The sequence below is a fragment of the Eucyclogobius newberryi genome, unplaced genomic scaffold (assembly GCF_026437365.1).
Source record: "Eucyclogobius newberryi isolate DKJ021-1_F unplaced genomic scaffold, fEucNew1.0.hap1 SCAF_16, whole genome shotgun sequence".
In the NCBI taxonomy this organism is placed as follows: Eukaryota; Metazoa; Chordata; class Actinopteri; order Gobiiformes; family Gobiidae; genus Eucyclogobius; species Eucyclogobius newberryi.
The window spans coordinates 32065107-32083768 of record NW_027315790.1 but is presented as its reverse complement, the minus strand read 5'-3'; the positions used below and the strand labels follow the sequence as shown (position 1 = coordinate 32083768).

The 18662-nt window shown below is 49.5% G+C and overlaps 1 protein-coding gene across 1 annotated transcript in view; it reads left to right on the top strand.

The window, feature by feature from the left end:
- Positions 1 to 9972, top strand: part of LOC140362203 (ephrin type-A receptor 7) — a 306144-nt gene extending 296172 nt beyond the window's left edge. Inside the window, exons 16-18 of the mRNA XM_072448279.1 lie at positions 4726 to 4916; positions 5855 to 6019; positions 9850 to 9972. Of these exons, the coding sequence (XP_072304380.1) occupies positions 4726 to 4916; positions 5855 to 6019; positions 9850 to 9964 (471 nt within the window). The 3' untranslated portion in view covers positions 9965 to 9972. The remainder of the gene's footprint in view (positions 1 to 4725; positions 4917 to 5854; positions 6020 to 9849) is intronic.
- Positions 9973 to 18662: the final 8690 nt, after the last annotated feature.

Genomic DNA, 18662 nt, shown 5'->3' with positions numbered 1-18662 from the left:
ATTTTGAAGTTAATCCGATTTGGCGGTGGCTTTTAGGAGATTGTTCAGCACACTGGCCAGCAGAGGGAGTGTTGGCGGGACAAGTAGAGGGAGTGTAGGCGGGACAGTAGAGGGAGTGTGGGCGGGACACTAGAGGGAGTGTTGGCGGGACAAGTAGAGGGAGTGTGGGGGGGACAGTAGAGGGAGTGTGGGCGGGAGTGTGGGCGGGAAAGAGTGTGGGCGGGAAAGAGTGTGGGCGGGACAGTAGAGGGAGTGTAGGCGGGACAAGTAGAGGGAGTGTGGGCGGGACAGTAGAGGGAGTGTGGGCGGGAGTGTGGGCGGGAAAGAGTGTGGGCGGGAAAGAGTGTGGGCGGGACAGTAGAGGGAGTGTAGGCGGGACAAGTAGAGGGAGTGTGGGCGGGACAGTAGAGGGAGTGTAGGCGGGACAGTAGAGGGAGTGTGAGCGGGACAGCAGAGGGAGTGTGGGCGGGACAGTAGAGGGAGTGTGGGCGGGACAGCAGAGGGAGTGTGGGCGGGACAGCAGAGGGAGTGTGGGCGGGACAGTAGAGGGAGTGTTGGCGGGACAGTAGAGGGAGTGTGGGCGGGACAAGTAGAGGGAGTGTGGGCGGGACAGTAGAGGGAGTGTAGGCGGGACAGTAGAGGGAGTGTGGGCGGGACAGCAGAGGGAGTGTGGGCGGGACAGCAGAGGGAGTGTGGGCGGGACAGTAGAGGGAGTGTTGGCGGGACAGTAGAGGGAGTGTGGGCGGGACAGCAGAGGGAGTGTGGGCGGGACAGTAGAGGGAGTGTGGGCGGGACAGCAGAGGGAGATTGGGCGGGACAGCAGAGGGAGTGTGGGCGGGACAGTAGAGGGAGTGTTGGCGGGACAAGTAGAGGGAGTGTGGGGGGGACAGTAGAGGGAGTGTGGGCGGGAGTGTGGGCAGGACAGTAGAGGGAGTGTGGGCGGGACAAGTAGAGGGAGTGTGGGGGGGACAAGTAGAGGGAGTGTGGGCGGGAAAGAGTGTGGGCGGGAAAGAGTGTGGGCGGGACAGTAGAGGGAGTGTGGGCGGAACAGTAGAGGGAGTGTAGGCGGGACAAGTAGAGGGAGTGTGGGGGGGACAGTAGAGGGAGTGTGGGCAGGACAAGTAGAGGGAGTGTGGGGGGGACAAGTAGAGGGAGTGTAGGCGGGAGAGCAGAGGGAGTGTAGGCGGGACAGTAGAGGGAGTGTGGGGGGGACAGTAGAGGGAGTGTGGGCGGGACAAGTGGAGGGAGTGTGGGGGGGACAAGTAGAGGGAGTGTAGGCGGGACAGTAGAGGGAGTGTGGGCGGGACAGTAGAGGGAGTGTTGGCGGGACAAGTAGAGGGAGTGTGGGGGGGACAGTAGAGGGAGTGTTGGCGGGACAAGTAGAGGGAGTGTGGGGGGGACAGTAGAGGGAGTGTGGGCGGGGGTGTGGGCGGGAAAGAGTGTGGGCGGGAAAGAGTGTGGGCGGGACAGTAGAGGGAGTGTAGGCGGGACAAGTAGAGGGAGTGTGGGGGGGACAGTAAAGGGAGTGTGGGCGGGACAAGTAGAGGGAGTGTGGGCGGGACAGTAGAGGGAGTGTAGGCGGGACAGTAGAGGGAGTGTGGGCGGGACAGCAGAGGGAGTGTGGGCGGGACAGCAGAGGGAGTGTGGGCGGGACAGTAGAGGGAGTGTTGGCGGGACAGTAGAGGGAGTGTGGGCGGGACAGCAGAGGGAGTGTGGGCGGGACAGTAGAGGGAGTGTTGGCGGGACAAGTAGAGGGAGTGTGGGGGGGACAGTAGAGGGAGTGTGGGCGGGAGTGTGGGCGGGACAGTAGAGGGAGAGTAGGCGGGACGGTAGAGGGAGTGTGGGCGGGACAGTAGAGGGAGTGTGGGCGGGACAAGTAGAGGGAGTGTGGGGGGGACAAGTAGAGGGAGTGTGGGCGGGAAAGAGTGTGGGCGGGAAAGAGTGTGGGCGGGACAGTAGAGGGAGTGTGGGCGGAACAGTAAAGGGAGTGTGGGCGGGACAGTAGAGGGAGTGTAGGCGGGACAAGTAGAGGGAGTGTGGGGGGGAGTGTGGGCGGGACAGTAGAGGGAGTGTAGGCGGGACAGTAGAGGGAGTGTGGGCGGGACAGTAAAGGGAGTGTGGGCGGGACAGTAGAGGGAGTGTAGGCGGGACAAGTAGAGGGAGTGTGGGGGGGAGTGTGGGCGGGACAGTAGAGGGAGTGTAGGCGGGACAGTAGAGGGAGTGTTGGCGGGACAGTAGAGGGAGTGTGGGCGGGACAGCAGAGGGAGTGTGGGCGGGACAGCAGAGGGAGTGTGGGCGGGACAGTAGAGGGAGTGTGGGCGGGACAGCAGAGGGAGTGTGGGCGGGACAGTAGAGGGAGTGTTGGCGGGACAGTAGAGGGAGTGTGGGCGGGACAGCAGAGGGAGTGTGGGCGGGACAGTAGAGGGAGTGTGGGCGGGACAGCAGAGGGAGTGTGGGCGGGACAGCAGAGGGAGTGTGGGCGGGACAGTAGAGGGAGTGTGGGCGGGACAGTAGAGGGAGTGTTGGCGGGACAAGTAGAGGGAGTGTGGGGGGTACAGTAGAGGGAGTGTGGGCGGGAGTGTGGGCGGGACAGTAGAGGGAGTGTAGGCGGGACAGTAGAGGGAGTGTGGGCGGGACACTAGAGGGAGTGTTGGCGGGACAGTAGAGGGAGTGTTGGCGGGACAAGTAGAGGGAGTGTGGGGGGGACAGTAGAGGGAGTGTGGGCGGGAGTGTGGGCGGGACAGTAGAGGGAGTGTAGGCGGGACGGTAGAGGGAGTGTGGGCGGGACAGTAGAGGGAGTGTGGGCGGGACAAGTAGAGGGAGTGTGGGCGGAACAGTAGAGGGAGTGTAGGCGGGACAAGTAGAGGGAGTGTGGGGGGGACAGTAGAGGGAGTGTGGGCGGGAGTTTGGGCGGGACAGTAGAGGGAGTGTAGGCGGGACAGTAGAGGGAGTGTAGGCGGGACAGTAGAGGGAGTGTGGGCGGGACAGTAGAGGGAGTGTGGGCGGGACAGTAGAGGGAGTGTGGGCGGGACAGTAGAGGGCGTGTGGGCGGGACAGTAGAGGGAGTTTGGGCGGAACAGTAGAGGGAGTGTAGGCGGGACAGTAGAGGGAGTGTGGGCGGGACAGTAGAGGGAGTGTGGGCGGGACAGTAGAGGGAGTGTGGGCGGGACAGAGTGTGGGCGGGACAGTAGAGGGAGTGTGGGCAGGACAGAGTGTGGGCGGGACAGAGTGTGGGCGGGACAGAGTGTGGGCGGGACAGAGTGTGGGCGGGACAGAGTGTGGGCGGGACAGCAGAGGGAGTGTGGGCGGAACCCCTCCCTTCTCCCTCCTCTCTCCCTCTTGGTAAAACAAGATATATTGTATTTAGTTTGTAGTAAGTGTTGTAATTGTTCAGTGTTGTTCTGACACTTCAGGACCGCCCCCAGGTGTGTGAGAAGGTAACGCCCCCCAGGTGTGTGAGAAGGTAACGCCCCCCAGGTGTGTGAGAAGGTAACGCCCCCCAGGTGTGTGAGAAGGTAACGCCCCCCAGGTGTGTGAGAAGGTAACGCCCCCCAGGTGTGTGACAGGGTAACGCCCCCAGGTGTGTGAGAAGGTAACGCCCCCAGGTGTGTGAGAAGGTAACGCCCCCAGGTGTGTGAGAAGGTAACGCCCCCAGGTGTGTGAGAAGGTAACGCCCCCCAGGTGTGTGACAGGGTAACGCCCCCCAGGTGTGTGAGAAGGTAACGCCCCCCAGGTGTGTGACAGGGTAACGCCCCCAGGTGTGTGAGAAGGTAACGCCCCCATGTGTGTGAGAAGGTAACGCCCCCCAGGTGTGTGAGAAGGTAACGCCCACCAGGTGTGTGAGAAGGTAACGCCCCCCAGGTGTGTGAGAAGGTAACGCCCCCCAGGTGTGTGACAGGGTAACGCCCCCAGGTGTGTGAGAAGGTAACGCCCCCAGGTGTGTGAGAAGGTAACGCCCCCCAGGTGTGTGACAGCGTAACGCCCCCCAGGTGTGTGAGAAGGTAACGCCCCCCAGGTGTGTGAGAAGGTAACGCCCCCATGTGTGTGAGAAGGTAACGCCCCCCAGGTGTGTGAGAAGGTAACGCCCCCCAGGTGTGTGAGAAGGTAACGCCCCCCAGGTGTGTGACAGGGTAACGCCCCCCAGGTGTGTGAGAAGGTAACGCCCCCCAGGTGTGTGACAGGGTAAGAGGGTAACGCCCCCCAGGTGTGTGACAGGGTAAAGCCCCCCAGGTGTGTGACAGGGTAACGCCCCCAGGTGTGTGACAGGGTAAGAGGGTAACGCCCCCCAGGTGTGTGACAGGGTAAAGCCCCCCAGGTGTGTGACAGGGTAACGCCCCCCAGGTGTGTGACAGGGTAACGCCCCCCCGTGTCCCCGTTCACTGTCCCACTGTCGGCACGTTTTCACATTTCATTTTCCTCTTTCATCCGGTTTGTTGTCCCAAAAATTAAAAGTATTTTTGTAGAATACAAAATCACAACAGCCTCGTCGGGCTTTACAAAACAGTGGATTTTAACCGACAGAAAGTCATTGTTTTTTAAATCGTTGCGAGCAGAACGTTCACAGGAAACAAGCAGCTGTCCCCGAGCGTCCTCCGTCCTTCGCCGTCCTTCTGCCAGAACAAACTCCTTCTTCATCTTAATAACCCAAAGACCGAATCGTGATCATGTGTCCCGCGTCCACGTCCCATGGCAGAGTATTGACCGTACTTGGCGTCTCGTTGCCAGGTGATAAAGGCGATCGAGGACGGCTTCCGGCTGCCCGCACCTGTCAACTGCCCGCCGCACCTGCACCAGCTCATGTTGGACTGCTGGCAGAAGGAGCGCGCCGAGCGGCCCAGCTTCAGCCAGATCCACTCGGCGCTCAGTAAAAGTATACGCTCCCCGGACGGCATCGGCTCGTCCACGCTCGCGCGCAGGTGAGTACACGGGCTTTTTACGTGACCGTAGACACCGAGCACAAGTACACGAGTAGAAGTACTTTGAGTTTGAGTAATTATAGCGAGACAATGTCATCAAAAGTGGACAGTAATTAGCAAAGATGTCGACTCAGACTCATTATTTTTCGCGTTAGAAATGACCACGACCTCGGACTCGACTTGGAGCCCGGTGACTTAAAGCGCCCTCTACAGGTCAGACGACTCATTGAACTAAAATGCACTTACGTTTTTTATATTAAACATTTTGTAAAAAGTTATAGAAATGTTATCACAGAATAGCTTTTTTTTTTTTTTTTTATAATTTCACTTCCTGTTTGTAATTGATGACATAACACTAGGAAATTACCCAGAAAACAGTGGGCCAAAACTCATCTAATGTCATCATTTTTTTTTATTTGACAAAAAAAAAATTGGGCAACTTTATTTTGTTGAATTAATGTTTAGAGCATCAAAAAAGTTGTTTCTTTGTCTAAATTCTGCATAAACTTTGACTGGAATGAGAGTCCCTGGTGTGATGTCACTTCCTGTCATTTTCTCGATTGATGTAAAACAACAACAACAGGTACAAATACACCGAATGAAGTCGAAATTAGAACATCGTAAAAACCTGTCACGGGCCCTTTAAGACCTGATGCATCTCCTGAAAATGTTGTTTACGGTTGATTTGCTTGACCTTTGCTAAAATATGTCCTGTAATGGGCAATTCGGTATGTCTCCCTTAAAGTACTTCCTGAAAGGACTTGGAACTCGATTTAAGACTCGACTCGGACCAAAGACTCAAGACTTGCTCCCACCAATTGGTCTTTTTCAAACACGAACCGCGTTGACCTGCGACCGGGACTCAGGGCGGGGCTTGGAGGGCGGCGCGGCTGGTGTGGCACGACCCTCCCTCACCGTGTCTTTGTCCCCCCCGGCAGGACGCTCAGCTCGTCCATCACGATAGCGGAGCGCCCCATGCCCACGTTCCCGGCCTTCAGCTCGGTGGGCGAGTGGCTCGACGCCGTGGACATGGGGAGATACAAGGACAACTTCACCGCCGCGGGCTACTGCTACCTAGAGTCTGTGGCGAGGATGACCGTGCAGTAAGTACTGTTCTGTAGCCGTGGCGACGGGAGAAAAACACCATTTAGTATTTATTCATGTCTTCATTTCGTTGACAGAGAATTTGCACTAAATCTATTTCAGAGAGACAGTTACAAGCGAAATGTTCCGATCTGTAGCTCCTGGACCAAACACCACTAACCAGCCACCAGCAGGGGGAGCAGCTCATCAGCAATCTGAACGCCAAGTCTAGATCAGGACCAAACCAAGTCTAGATCAGGACCAAACCAAGTCTAGATCAGGACCAAACCAAGTTTAGATCAGGACCAAACCAAGTTTAGATCAGGACCAAACCAAGTTTAGATCAGGACCAAACCAAGTTTAGATCAGGACCAAACCAAATCTAGATCAGGACCAAACCAAGTCTAGATCAGAACAAAACCAAGTTTAGATCAGGACCAAACCAAGTGTAGGTCAGGACCAAACCATGTCTAGATCAGGACCAAACCAAGTTTAGGTCAGGACTAAACCAAGTCTAGATCAGGACCAAACCAAGTCTAGGTAGGACCAAACCAAGTCTAGATCAGGACCAAACCAAATCTAGATCAGGACCAAACCATGTCTAGATCAGGACCAAACCAAGTTTAGGTCAGGACTAAACCAAGTCTAGATCAGGACCAAACCAAGTCTAGGTAGGACCAAACCAAGTCTAGATCAGGACCAAACCAAATCTAGATCAGGACCAAACCAAGTCTAGATCAGGACCAAACCAAGTCTAGATCAGAACAAAACCAAGTCTAGATCAGGACCAAACCAAGTTTAGATCAGGACCAAACCAAGTCTAGATCAGAACAAAACCAAGTCTAGATCAGGACCAAACCAAGTCTAGATCAGGACCAAACCAAGTCTAGATCAGGACCAAACCAAGTCTAGATCAGGACCAAACCAAGTTTAGGTCAGGACTAAACCAAGTCTAGATCAGGACCAAACCAAGTCTAGATCAGGACCAAACCAAGTCTAGATCAGGACTAAACCAAGTCTAGATCAGGACCAAACCAAGTCTAGATCAGGACTAAACCAAGTCTAGGTCAGGACTAAACCAAGTCTAGATAGGACCAAACCAAGTCTAGATCAGGACCAAACCAAGTCTAGGTAGGACCAAACCAAGTCTAGATCAGGACCAAACCAAATCTAGATCAGGACCAAACCAAGTCTAGATCAGGACCAAACCAAGTCTAGATCAGAACAAAACCAAGTCTAGATCAGGACCAAACCAAGTTTAGATCAGGACCAAACCAAGTCTAGATCAGAACAAAACCAAGTCTAGATCAGGACCAAACCAAGTCTAGATCAGGACCAAACCAAGTCTAGATCAGGACCAAACCAAGTCTAGATCAGGACCAAACCAAGTCTAGGTCAGGACCAAACTGGGCTCAAACCTGGACCAGACCCGGGTGAACGTGGCCTTTAGTGTCGAGTCTGTTTCAGTCCGTTTCCTGGTTTCCCGTTGCCGTTGCCTAGCGCCGAGCGTGATAATTGAATTGATAACCGTGAGAATAAATGAAACTCACTCACAGAATTTACTGACTTTGTGCCGTTATATTGGACGCATTTTTAATCATTTCCCACTCCAATCTTTTAATGAAATCTGTGAAAATAAAAACCAATACAGTGGAGAATAATTGAATATAACCGGACTTGAATTCTGTAAAACAGTTTAACTTGAAACGTTAGAGCTGTTGAATGTTTCACACTGCGGCATTACAGTTATCTCCTTTTGTTTACAGTTTAAAACCATTTAAATGAGTACATGCGAGATAAATCAGCTCCATGTTACACTATGTACATCAGTATAAAGTTACTAAATGAAGCTATAGATATTTTTAGTTAGTTTAGTTTATAGGAATTTCTGAAAAAACAGGGCACAGCAAAAAGGTTAAAAACAACAAAATAAGGCACAAATTACTTAAGTAAGCAACCTAAAAAATTTAAAATATACCGTATTTTCCGGAGTACAAGTCGCACCAGCCAAAAAACGCATAATAGAGAAAAAAACATACATAAGTCGCACTGGAGTATCATTTAATCTTGAAATGCAGTTTAAAATAATAACAGATGAGAGAACATGGTGAATAGGTGTACGTATGCTAACGCTAACACCTTCAGCTACATGACGTATGCTAACGCTAACACCTTCAGCTACATGACGTATGCTAACGCTAACACCTTCAGCTACATGACGTATGCTAACGCTAACACCTTCAGCTACATGACGTATGCTAACGCTAACACCTTCAGCTACATGACGTATGCTAACGCTAACACCTTCAGCTACATGACGTATGCTAATGCTAACACCTTCAGCTACATGAGGCACAGACAGAACTGTGGTAAGTGTCTGGTATGTTAATGTAACATATGAACAGTTATTCAGATAACTATAGCATAAAGAACATGCTAACAAGTTTAGCAAAGCATCAGTTTTACCCCAAATCACTAAATCCACTGAATTCTTCTTCCTCTGTGTCACTTCTAAACAACTCCACAAACTCCAGAGGAAGAGGAAGTGCTGATTCTTCTTCTGCGTCGCTTTGAGCCTAGAGCGCCCTCTTGTGGTTGCCAGTGTGAAAATAACAACATATAAGTCGATCTGGAGTATAAGTCTTACCTCGGCCAAAACTAAGAAAAAAGGTGCGACTTATTGTCCAGAAAATACGGTATATGTAGAAAAGTGCCAGATCAGTGTTCAAAGTGCATCGTTCGTGTGTGAAAAGAAGCTTTGAGCAGCTTTTTGTTTGCCGAGGCTGAACTCATACGCGGTCGTCCCGGGATGGAGCGCCCTCTTCATCTGCAAAATTCACAGTTTTGGAGGTGGAAGAAAAACCTGCGAATGAAACAAAAACACGACCCCAGCTGTTCTTTCAAAAACACAGAAAATAAAAGTGTCGCTAGATTACGTCTGGCACGTATCGACCCCGACGGATAAATAAACACGTTTGTGAATGAGTCTAAATAATAAGTCTTTCATTTGGAGACGGCATTTCGAAACGTCTCCAGTCGTTTACTCACGTCAATATAAGAAAAAATCTAATGTTTGCACGTTCAAATTTGGTATTTTATGTGTAAAATGGCTGAAATTGCACATATTCGGCTCATGTAAATCTGAAAAATGTACTGAGAAAAATGGGCAGGTTTGTATTTTTCTTAAAGTATTTGAGTAAACTAGATTTTAGTGAAAATTGGCATAAAAATACAGTTAAGTTAAAACTTGAATAAATCAGACGTAGAATTATATATCATAGTGTGTGTAGGAGCTACTTTAAAGGGCAGATCTTTACGTCTCTGTGGGAGAAAAACACATTCGGCGAAAACTATGGAGGAAGTGGATAAAATAAAATAATAATACACTTTTAGATCCAGATTAGACAATAAATTGGAAGCTTTTATGTTGTTGAAAGGAAAGCAAAAGAACCTTGTGCAGCGTCTGCCCTTGTAAACACACGTTCCTATTATTCACATCGACAAAACGCAATATTTATAATTATTAGGTAACGTTTTCACAACCCAACGTGCTAGAAATGTGCTAAACTTAACTGTAAATGTCTTGGTTTGAGGTTCAAACATGGCACAAAAAGACTAAACGAACCACAAATATCACTGCACGTTTCCGTTCATCTACATTTACAGGAAAATATATAACATTTTCTTCAAAACAACATATTTTTCACATCGTCTCGACATTATACCGCCACAGCACGACAATAAACTCGCCGATGTGGCGTTTATTCAGTCACGGCGAAGGAATACCGCCGTTCTGACCCGAACAGTACATTCTACTTTTACTCATTGTACTTTTGTGGTTTCCTCGCAGGGACGTGATGAGCCTGGGCATCACGTCGCTGGAGCATCAGAAGCTCATCCTCACCGCGATACAGACGCTACGGGCGCAGGTCATCCAGATGCACGGCCGCGGCGTTCAAGTCTAACGCCGGCGCTTCCCGTTTCCTGCGTCCGGACGGCGCCGACGTCCAATCAGACGAGAGGAAGGGGGAGGGGGGGGGGACCCGAGACTCTTTCGATAAGCTCCTCGTCTCACGATGCCTTCCTCTAGGTTCCGCGAACTCTCCTTGTACGCCAACGCGACCGCTTTTTTTTGGGAAGCGGCGGCGGAGCGATGTCACCTCTACCTGCACTTTTTGAACTTGAGCGACCACGAAATTAGAGTTTAAAAATTGCGACGTTGAATGGATTTTGATGGATTTTGAACGGCAAAAAAAAGCGGACGACGCCAATGACTTTTGCAATTTGTGCTGAGATAACGGCGCAACAGACGAACAAAGTCTGTGATCCAGCCGAAGCTTTCCTTGACGACGAACGGAAGACGACCAACAGCCTCGTATGGGTTCGATTATCGGGGATTATAGAGGTTGTGTCACAAAATGGAACCGCAGTTGACGTGAGAGGAACAGTTCTTCTGAAACTGCAGATTTTGGAGACGACAGCTATTGGATTTCGACACTTTGAGCTCGTCTCGACTTCGAATTGCGAGTGAAAAAGATGGCGAAATGGCGTCCGACTCGTACGCGCTTCCAATTACAAAGGAGATCACAAACGCAGCATGAAGAGCTTTTGTCGCGTTGGCGAAATGGCGACGGTTTATCTCTTCCAAACTGAAAATGGACTTTCTCACGGCAGGTTTACCGTCGCGCCGCCGTCTCAAACGTTTCGAGAGACTGGCGAATGCGTCCGGCGAACTCTGGCACGGGCGTACGCTTGCCGCAAAAAGGTCTGAGCGGTCGATCGTCGCCTGAAGACGTCGCTACGCTCGGCGACGGTGTTGTTTCTGCAAAGATTGGACGAGTTCGGAGGAGGGGAAATCGGCTCGGGAATGAGCAAACGTTCTTAGTATTCGAAGGACACGTTTTTCGAGATCGATTGCTTTTTTTTCGGGGGATTTAGAGGGAACACTTTAGCACGATGATGGATCCGTGGAATGGCTCGGGTTCTTTGAAAACGACAACATTGCTTTTTATCGCACATGGAAACGAAACGCAATGGATTTACAGTCGGGTCGTTTCGTGGGGTTTTCGACCGTACGCACTTAATCAGAGGTGGGTAGGATTCCATTAAAGGGCACACAAGGCGGCTTTTCGGGGGCGTTTAACCCTGTTCTGACGCCGTCCCCTCGTCAAAAACACCCGGCGTTGCATTTCGCTTCATTCGCGCTCGTTTCAATGACCCTGTTCACGAGATCGTCTTCTCCGAGCCTCACGAAAACACTCGCTCCGATGCGTGACGTCAAAAGGTCGAGATCCGGCGGCGAGATCTTCTGTTTTTAAGCCCGTAAAATCATCACCGGACTCGTGAATCCCGAGCATTTCCGCCTCAGATCGCCTTCGTTACACACCGCGCGCTTACGTTAGCCGCCAGTAGAGGGAGCGCTGACCGACGAAAGAAAGTAATGTGTGGTTTTCAGTACGTTCATACAGTATTTTAAGTTCGAAAACATGAGATGCCAAAGCAAAGGTGCAAGAGCGTGTTTAAAGGACAGTTAAAACACAAATAATAATGCTGAAATGTGTCCTTTAAACTGAAGTACAAGTACATTCTACGTTGTTAGGAACTATTTTCATTTTTCACTGTTTTGTAGATTTGGATTAAATTCTAAAACATATCAAGTATTTGAATAGACTTTTCCCCAAATACTTTAATTGTTTTTACACTTACTGAAACTGTGTACTTTTCTACTTCTATATCATGATTTTACTTCGTCAGTATATTCTACCCACCTCTGACCGTAGATTCTAAACTTTATTTGGTTTAATAAGTATTTTAAAATGTTATTGATGTGTTGATTTGGGGGAAAGTGGAGATAACTGGAATGTACAGAAACAATTGTGACGTTTGTTCAGGTTTTGGAGTGAAACAAAGATATAAAATTGGGTTAAACGTCTCACATCATTGAGCAAATACTATAATAATAATAACTCAAATACTATAATAATAACCTTTTTAAAGTGGCACAATGTAACTTTTCTGATAGAGGAGGGTCTGCTAGCTGCTTGTCTCCATGTTACTTAAAAAATCTGCTGCTTGTTGTTCCGCAGTAAAGCATTAAACCCCCAAGCAAGCATAAGATTAAAGGGCCCATGACAGGTTTTTCCGATGTTCTAATTCTGACTTTATTTGGTGTATTTGTACCTGTTGTGAATATAAATGATAGTTTTACACCAATTGAGCAGATATTTGTGGAGAAAACGTTGAAAAATGTGTAGAAAATGACAGGAAGTGACATCACACCAGGGACACTCATACAGGAAGTGACATCACACCAGGGACACTCATACAGGAAGTGACATCACACCAGGGACACTCATACAGGAAGTGACATCACACCAGGGACACTCATACAGGAAGTGACATCTCACCAGGGACACTCATACAGGAAGTGACATCTCACCAGGGACACTCATACAGGAAGTGACATCACACCAGGGACACTCATACAGTAAGTGACATCACACCAGGGACACTCATACAGGAAGTGACATCACACCAGGGACACTCATACAGGAAGTGACATCACACCAGGGACACTCATACAGGAAGTGACATCACACCAGGGACACTCATTCCAGTCAAAGTTTATGCAGAATTTACACAAAGAAACAACTTTTTTGACTCTTTTAATTCAACAAAATAGAGTCGCTTTCATATATTTTTAAACATTGTGACATCAGATGAGTTTTGGCCCAGTGTTTGCTGGGTAATTTCCTAGTGTGATGTCATCAATAACAAACAGGAAGTGAAATTATAAACCTTTAAAAAAAAATGCTATATGGAGTGTGATATCATGTTTTAGAATTTTTTAGCAAAATTCTAAATATATTTGTCTTATGTTTAGTTCAATGAGTCGTCCGACCTGTAGGGGGCGCTTTAATGCCATACTGTGGAACATCCTCTGCAAAGCAATAACAGTAGAAGTCAGTGGGTTTTTGGGGTATTTTTTTTTGTTTGGTCTACGAAGTCAAACGTTCATTTCTAATATTCTCAATATTTCAATATTTATTTGGTTGATAATGTATTCAAAATGTGTCATACTACATTTTAAATACAAATAAATGTTGAAATATTGCGACTTAAGGCTTCTAGATGGAGAACATTTACGAATAATGTGTTTTATTGAGGAAAATGTGAAATAATGTATAATTTTTTTGACATTTTGAGTCAATAATTCCGCCGTCTTTGTCATAAAACGGCTTTTCTCGTGCGTTTTAGAGTCTCATCCACGGAGAGGAGCAGACAAAAGTTACATAATGCACCTTTAAACTCCCGAAAGTCAAAGCAGTGACAGCGAGAAAAGGTGTCGCTCCCTTTCTTTCCTACATCTTTATTTCTGTGTTTTTCTTCTTCGTTTCCTCCAAAGTCTCGCCGATGTTTTCACGCGTTCGGACAAAACGCGGCCTCGACCTTTAAATATTTATGCTTATATTTATTTATGTTGACGACAGGTTTATTTAACTTATGTACGATATTTAAAGTGAAATATGTTTATCGTTCTTGAATTGTGTTGGATTCTTTTGTACAGTTGAACAAAGCGGCTCCGGGAGGAAGTTACTGTGTCAACCTCCTTCACCGGAGCCGAGGCGACCGGCGAAACGCGGCCGGCGAAACGCGTCTCATCGTCAAACCGTCGAGAGTTTCACGTTGCATTGTTTTGTCATGAACTACTTATAACGAGGTTTGAGTGGAAAATGGACAGAAATGAGCGAAAGTTACTTAAAGAGAACAGTAAAGGCTAAAACGACATGTTATTGTTTTAAACATGGGAAAAACTGAACTCGATTGTTACAAATGAATCGTAGTCGAATTGAAATTGCATTTTGAATTAACGCATTTGACAAAGACTGGAATTTGTACAAACACAATTCTCTCCACAAACGAGAAAATATCCTCTAAATATGTGTTTCTTTTATTAGTTTGGGCCTAACGTTTGGACATTATTATTATTATTATTATTATACTATTATTAGAACATAATCACAACTGCAGTACATTTTTCCCGTCTTGCGCAGCTCTAGATCTATTTGGTCCAAATAACCGTTTCAATAATTAGAAATAACTCTCTTTTTTGGGGGGTCAAATTTCAAAATAAAATAAAAGTACTTTCTTTACGTTTCCGTTTGATCTCTGTCCTGTCCAAGTGATTTGTCCATTTTAATACTTTTAATACTCGTTTTTCGATTAGTGTCAGATTTATGACGCTCTTGACGACCTTGGATGGATTGAGTCGCTGCGTTGAGTTGAGAAGCGCACAGCCGTCTGTTTTTGACACTGAAAACAGCTTTTACATCACGTTTGTTCGGTAGAAAAACATGGAAACGATGGGCTACAGCTCCTTTTGTCTTGGGCAAAAGTAGAAATACAGGAGCAAATGTCAAAGTACAACATACGAAATCTAGTATTGCCCCTTTAAAAATTTACTACTATTTATTATTATTATTTATTTCAGTATTTCAGACAGATTTTGAGAACTATTATAGCGTCAGTAATGTGGGTTTTTGTTCAACAGAAACAACTGGATCAATTTCCAAATATTCCCAGTTGTTTTTGTGTTTGTTTATTCTTGTTTATTCTTGTTTATTCTTGTTTATTCTTGTCGGCTCGTGTACTTTTGGCTTTCGTCTTCGTTTTGTCCCAGTTTCTTTCGTGACGCAGCCTGAGCTAAAGAAACTGCAGCTGCAACTTTGTCCAAGTCTAAATATAACTTTATTTACTGTGTTTTATTCCACAAAAGTCACATTTAGAGACGCAGCGATCCAGCTTTTTCAGCTCTAATACAATTATTTTAGAGCGTCCAGAGCGGAAACTGACGATAACAACAACAAAAGTCACATTTTAATTTTTTTCATAAAATCTTCTACATTTTTATTCAAACAGTATTTACTTTAGGGTTTTTTTAATTGCACTAAAGCAGTTTTGGCTTTTGAAAACGCTGCAATTTTAAGCTTTCAAAACATTTTCCCCCAAAATGATCTGTGTTTTTTAACTCTTAAGTTATGACAAAACTGATCAAAATGTGTTTTCTACTTGTTCTTTATCCTTGAACCACAGAGCGGCTTTGTAGGAATTAAAGTTCAAACTATACGAGACGTTCTAAGTATTTATTACATACAACCAGGAAACAATACTTTATTTTATTCCATTCCGATCTTCCAAACATTGTAATATTGTCATTTTCCCGTCACAAATTCAACTTTTCAGACATTTTATTCTCACATTCGCGTTTCTCTGATTTCTCTTTTATTTTTGGATCATTTCTGTCCATTTTGTCCCATTACGAACCTGAACGACGGCTTTGCAGGTCATTAATTATATTCCACAAATCTCACGACACAAACTGAAACGACGCGACGTTCGCGGCGAGGAATTGTCATTTGTATCTGCGGCTGGTTTATTCTCCCACGATCCGAAACCAAAACCCTCCACGCTTCGTCCGTTACTGTGACCATTGCCTCTGACCATGTTTAATATTGTACATATGTATTTGAAAATGCCAAAAATCTATTTTTATAATTTGTCTGGAGAACGACGTGTTGAATATACTCACTGTACAAAAGTTTTTGGTTGTTTTTTCCCCGTTTTCTGAATTTAGGGCAATTGCCGCAAAACATTTGCCGTTTTCTTTGTTAGTTTTTGATGATTTTTACCTGTTAGACTAAACCTGATGGCTGTTGAAATAATGAAACGTGTTATTAAAAAATATGCAATGAAAACTCGTCTCTGGTCTTTTCAATGTTCCACGTGATTCGCATTCTTACTGTGAGTGGACTCGCCTCTCCGCAGATCTGACCTGGAGCTCGGCCTGGCGACGTCAGCTGCTGAGTAAAGGACACACATTTATGCCAAATTGACTTTTTAACCCTGTTCTAACGTCGTTCCCTCGACAAAAACACACCAGGAGTTAAGTTGAGCTGAATTCTTGTTCATCGCGTTCACAATCCAGATGTTGTCCCGGGCGAGGTGTAAAAATACAAAACCTACATTACGAGTCTGGAGGGGAGGGGCTGGAGTCCGGAGGGGCGAGGCTGGAGTCTGGAGGGGAGGGGCTGGAGTCTGGAGGGGAGGGGCTGGAGTCCGGAGGGGCGAGGCTGGAGTCTGGAGGGGAGGGGCTGGAGTCTGGAGGGGCGAGGCTGGAGTCTGGAGGGGCGGGGCTGGAGTCCGGAGGGGCGAGGCTGGAGTCTGGAGGGGAGGGGCTGGAGTCTGGAGGGGCGAGGCTGGAGTCTGGAGGGGCGGGGCAAGAGCCTGGAGGGGCGGGGCTGGAGTCTGGAGGGGCGGGGCAAGAGTCTTGAGGGGCAGGGCTGGAGTCTGGAGGGGCAGGGCTGGAGTCTTGAGGGGCGGGGCTGGAGTCTTGAGGGGTGGGGCTGGAGTCTGGAGGGGCGGGGCTGGAGTCTGGAGGGGCGAGGTTGGAGTCTTGAGGGGCGGGGCTGGAGTCTGGAGGGGCGAGGTTGGAGTCTTGAGGGGCGGGGCTGGAGTCTGGAGGGGCGAGGTTGGAGTCTTGAGGGGCGGGGCGGGAGTCTGGAGGGGCGAGGTTGGAGTCTTGAGGGGCGGGGCTGGAGTCTGGAGGGGCGAGGTTGGAGTCTTGAGGGGCGGGGCTGGAGTCTGGAGGGGCGAGGCTGGAGTCTGGAGGGGCGGGGCTGGAGTCCGGAGGGGCGAGGCTGGAGTCTGGAGGGGAGGGGCTGGAGTCTGGAGGGGCGAGGCTGGAGTCTGGAGGGGCGGGGCAAGAGCCTGGAGGGGCGGGGCTGGAGTCTGGAGGGGCGGGGCAAGAGTCTTGAGGGGCAGGGCTGGAGTCTGGAGGGGCAGGGCTGGAGTCTTGAGGGGCGGGGCTGGAGTCTTGAGGGGTGGGGCTGGAGTCTGGAGGGGCGGGGCTGGAGTCTGGAGGGGCGAGGTTGGAGTCTTGAGGGGCGGGGCTGGAGTCTGGAGGGGCGAGGTTGGAGTCTTGAGGGGCGGGGCTGGAGTCTGGAGGGGCGAGGTTGGAGTCTTGAGGGGCGGGGCGGGAGTCTGGAGGGGCGAGGTTGGAGTCTTGAGGGGCGGGGCTGGAGTCTGGAGGGGCGAGGTTGGAGTCTTGAGGGGCGGGGCTGGAGTCTGGAGGGGCGAGGTTGGAGTCTTGAGGGGCGGGGCTGGAGTCTGGAGGGGCGAGGTTGGAGTCTTGAGGGGCGGGGCGGGAGTCTGGAGGGGCGAGGTTGGAGTCTTGAGGGGCGGGGCTGGAGTCTGGAGGGGCGAGGTTGGAGTCTTGAGGGGCGGGGCTGGAGTCTGGAGGGGCGAGGTTGGAGTCTTGAGGGGCGGGGCTGGAGTCTGGAGGGCTGGAGTTTTGAGAGGCAGGGATCGAGACTTGAGGGGCGGGGCAAGAGCCTGCAGGGGCGGGGCAAGAGTCTTGAGGGGCGGGGCAAGAGCCTGCAGGGGCGGGGCAAGAGTCTGGAGGGGCGGGTCACTCGCAGTGGTCCTCAATGGTCCTCAGTGGTCCACAGTGGTCCTCGGTGGTCCTCAGTGGTCCACAGAGGTCCTCAGTGGTCCTCGGTGGTCCTCGGTGGTCCTCAGTGGTCCACAGAGGTCCTCAGTGGTCCTCGGTGGTCCTCAGTGGTCCACAGAGGTCCTCAGTGGTCCTCGGTGGTCCTCAGTGGTCCTCAGTGGTCCACAGAGGTCCTCAGTGGTCCTCGGTGGTCCTCAGTGGTCCACAGAGGTCCTCAGTGGTCCTCGGTGGTCCTCAGTGGTCCTCAGTGGTCCACAGAGGTCCTCAGTGGTCCTCAGAGGTCCCAGGGCGTCTGTTTGCCCAGACGCATGAAAAGTGAGAGGGAACGTTGGTTCTCACACACGTTAAGTCTTCTTCTCTGCAGGGGGTTTGGCCTCCAGAAGCTCCTCCCCCTCCGACTCCCTCGTCCCCCGTTTGTTTACGCACTCCCCCATAATGCACGGATTAATCTGACAAAGCCGATTTACGCTCGGGCGAAAGAACGAGAGCGGGAGAGCAACTTAAGAGAGTGCAATGTGAGACGAGAGGGAGGGAGGAGAGAGGGAGGAGAGAGAGGGAGGAAGAGGAGAGAGGGAGGAGAGAGGAAGAAGAGGGAGGAGAGAGGAAGAAGAGGGATTAGAGGAGAGAAGGAGAAGCAAGGGGAGGAGAGAGGAAGGAGCGAGGGAGGAAAGACGGAGGAGAGAGAGGGAGAAGAGAGAAAGAAGAGGGAGGAGAGAGAGGGAGGAGAGAGAGAAGAGAGGGAGGAGAGAACAAGGAGAGAGGGAGGAGAGAACGAGGAGAGAGGGAGGAGAGAACGAGGAGAGAGAGGGAGGAGAGAGAAGAGAGAGAGAAGCGACGAGGGGAGAGGGAGGAGAGCAGAAGGATAGAAAGAGTCCCCTTCACAGTGACTTAGAGGTGAGACTCTCCTGCTGCTTCTTTATCCTGAAGAATTTAATCTCCACATGAGCAGAAGAGAGAGAAGAAAGAAGTGAGAGAGGATGGTAGGAGAGAGAGAGAGAGAGAGAGAGAGAGAGAGAGAGAGAGAGAGAGAGAGAGAGAGAGAGAGAGAGAGAGAGAGAGAGGAAGATATCATCACACTAAGTAAATTCTGCATAATGTGTCCTTTAACCACTGCTGTTTGTGTGTTTGTTTGTTTGTTTGTTTGTTTGTTTATT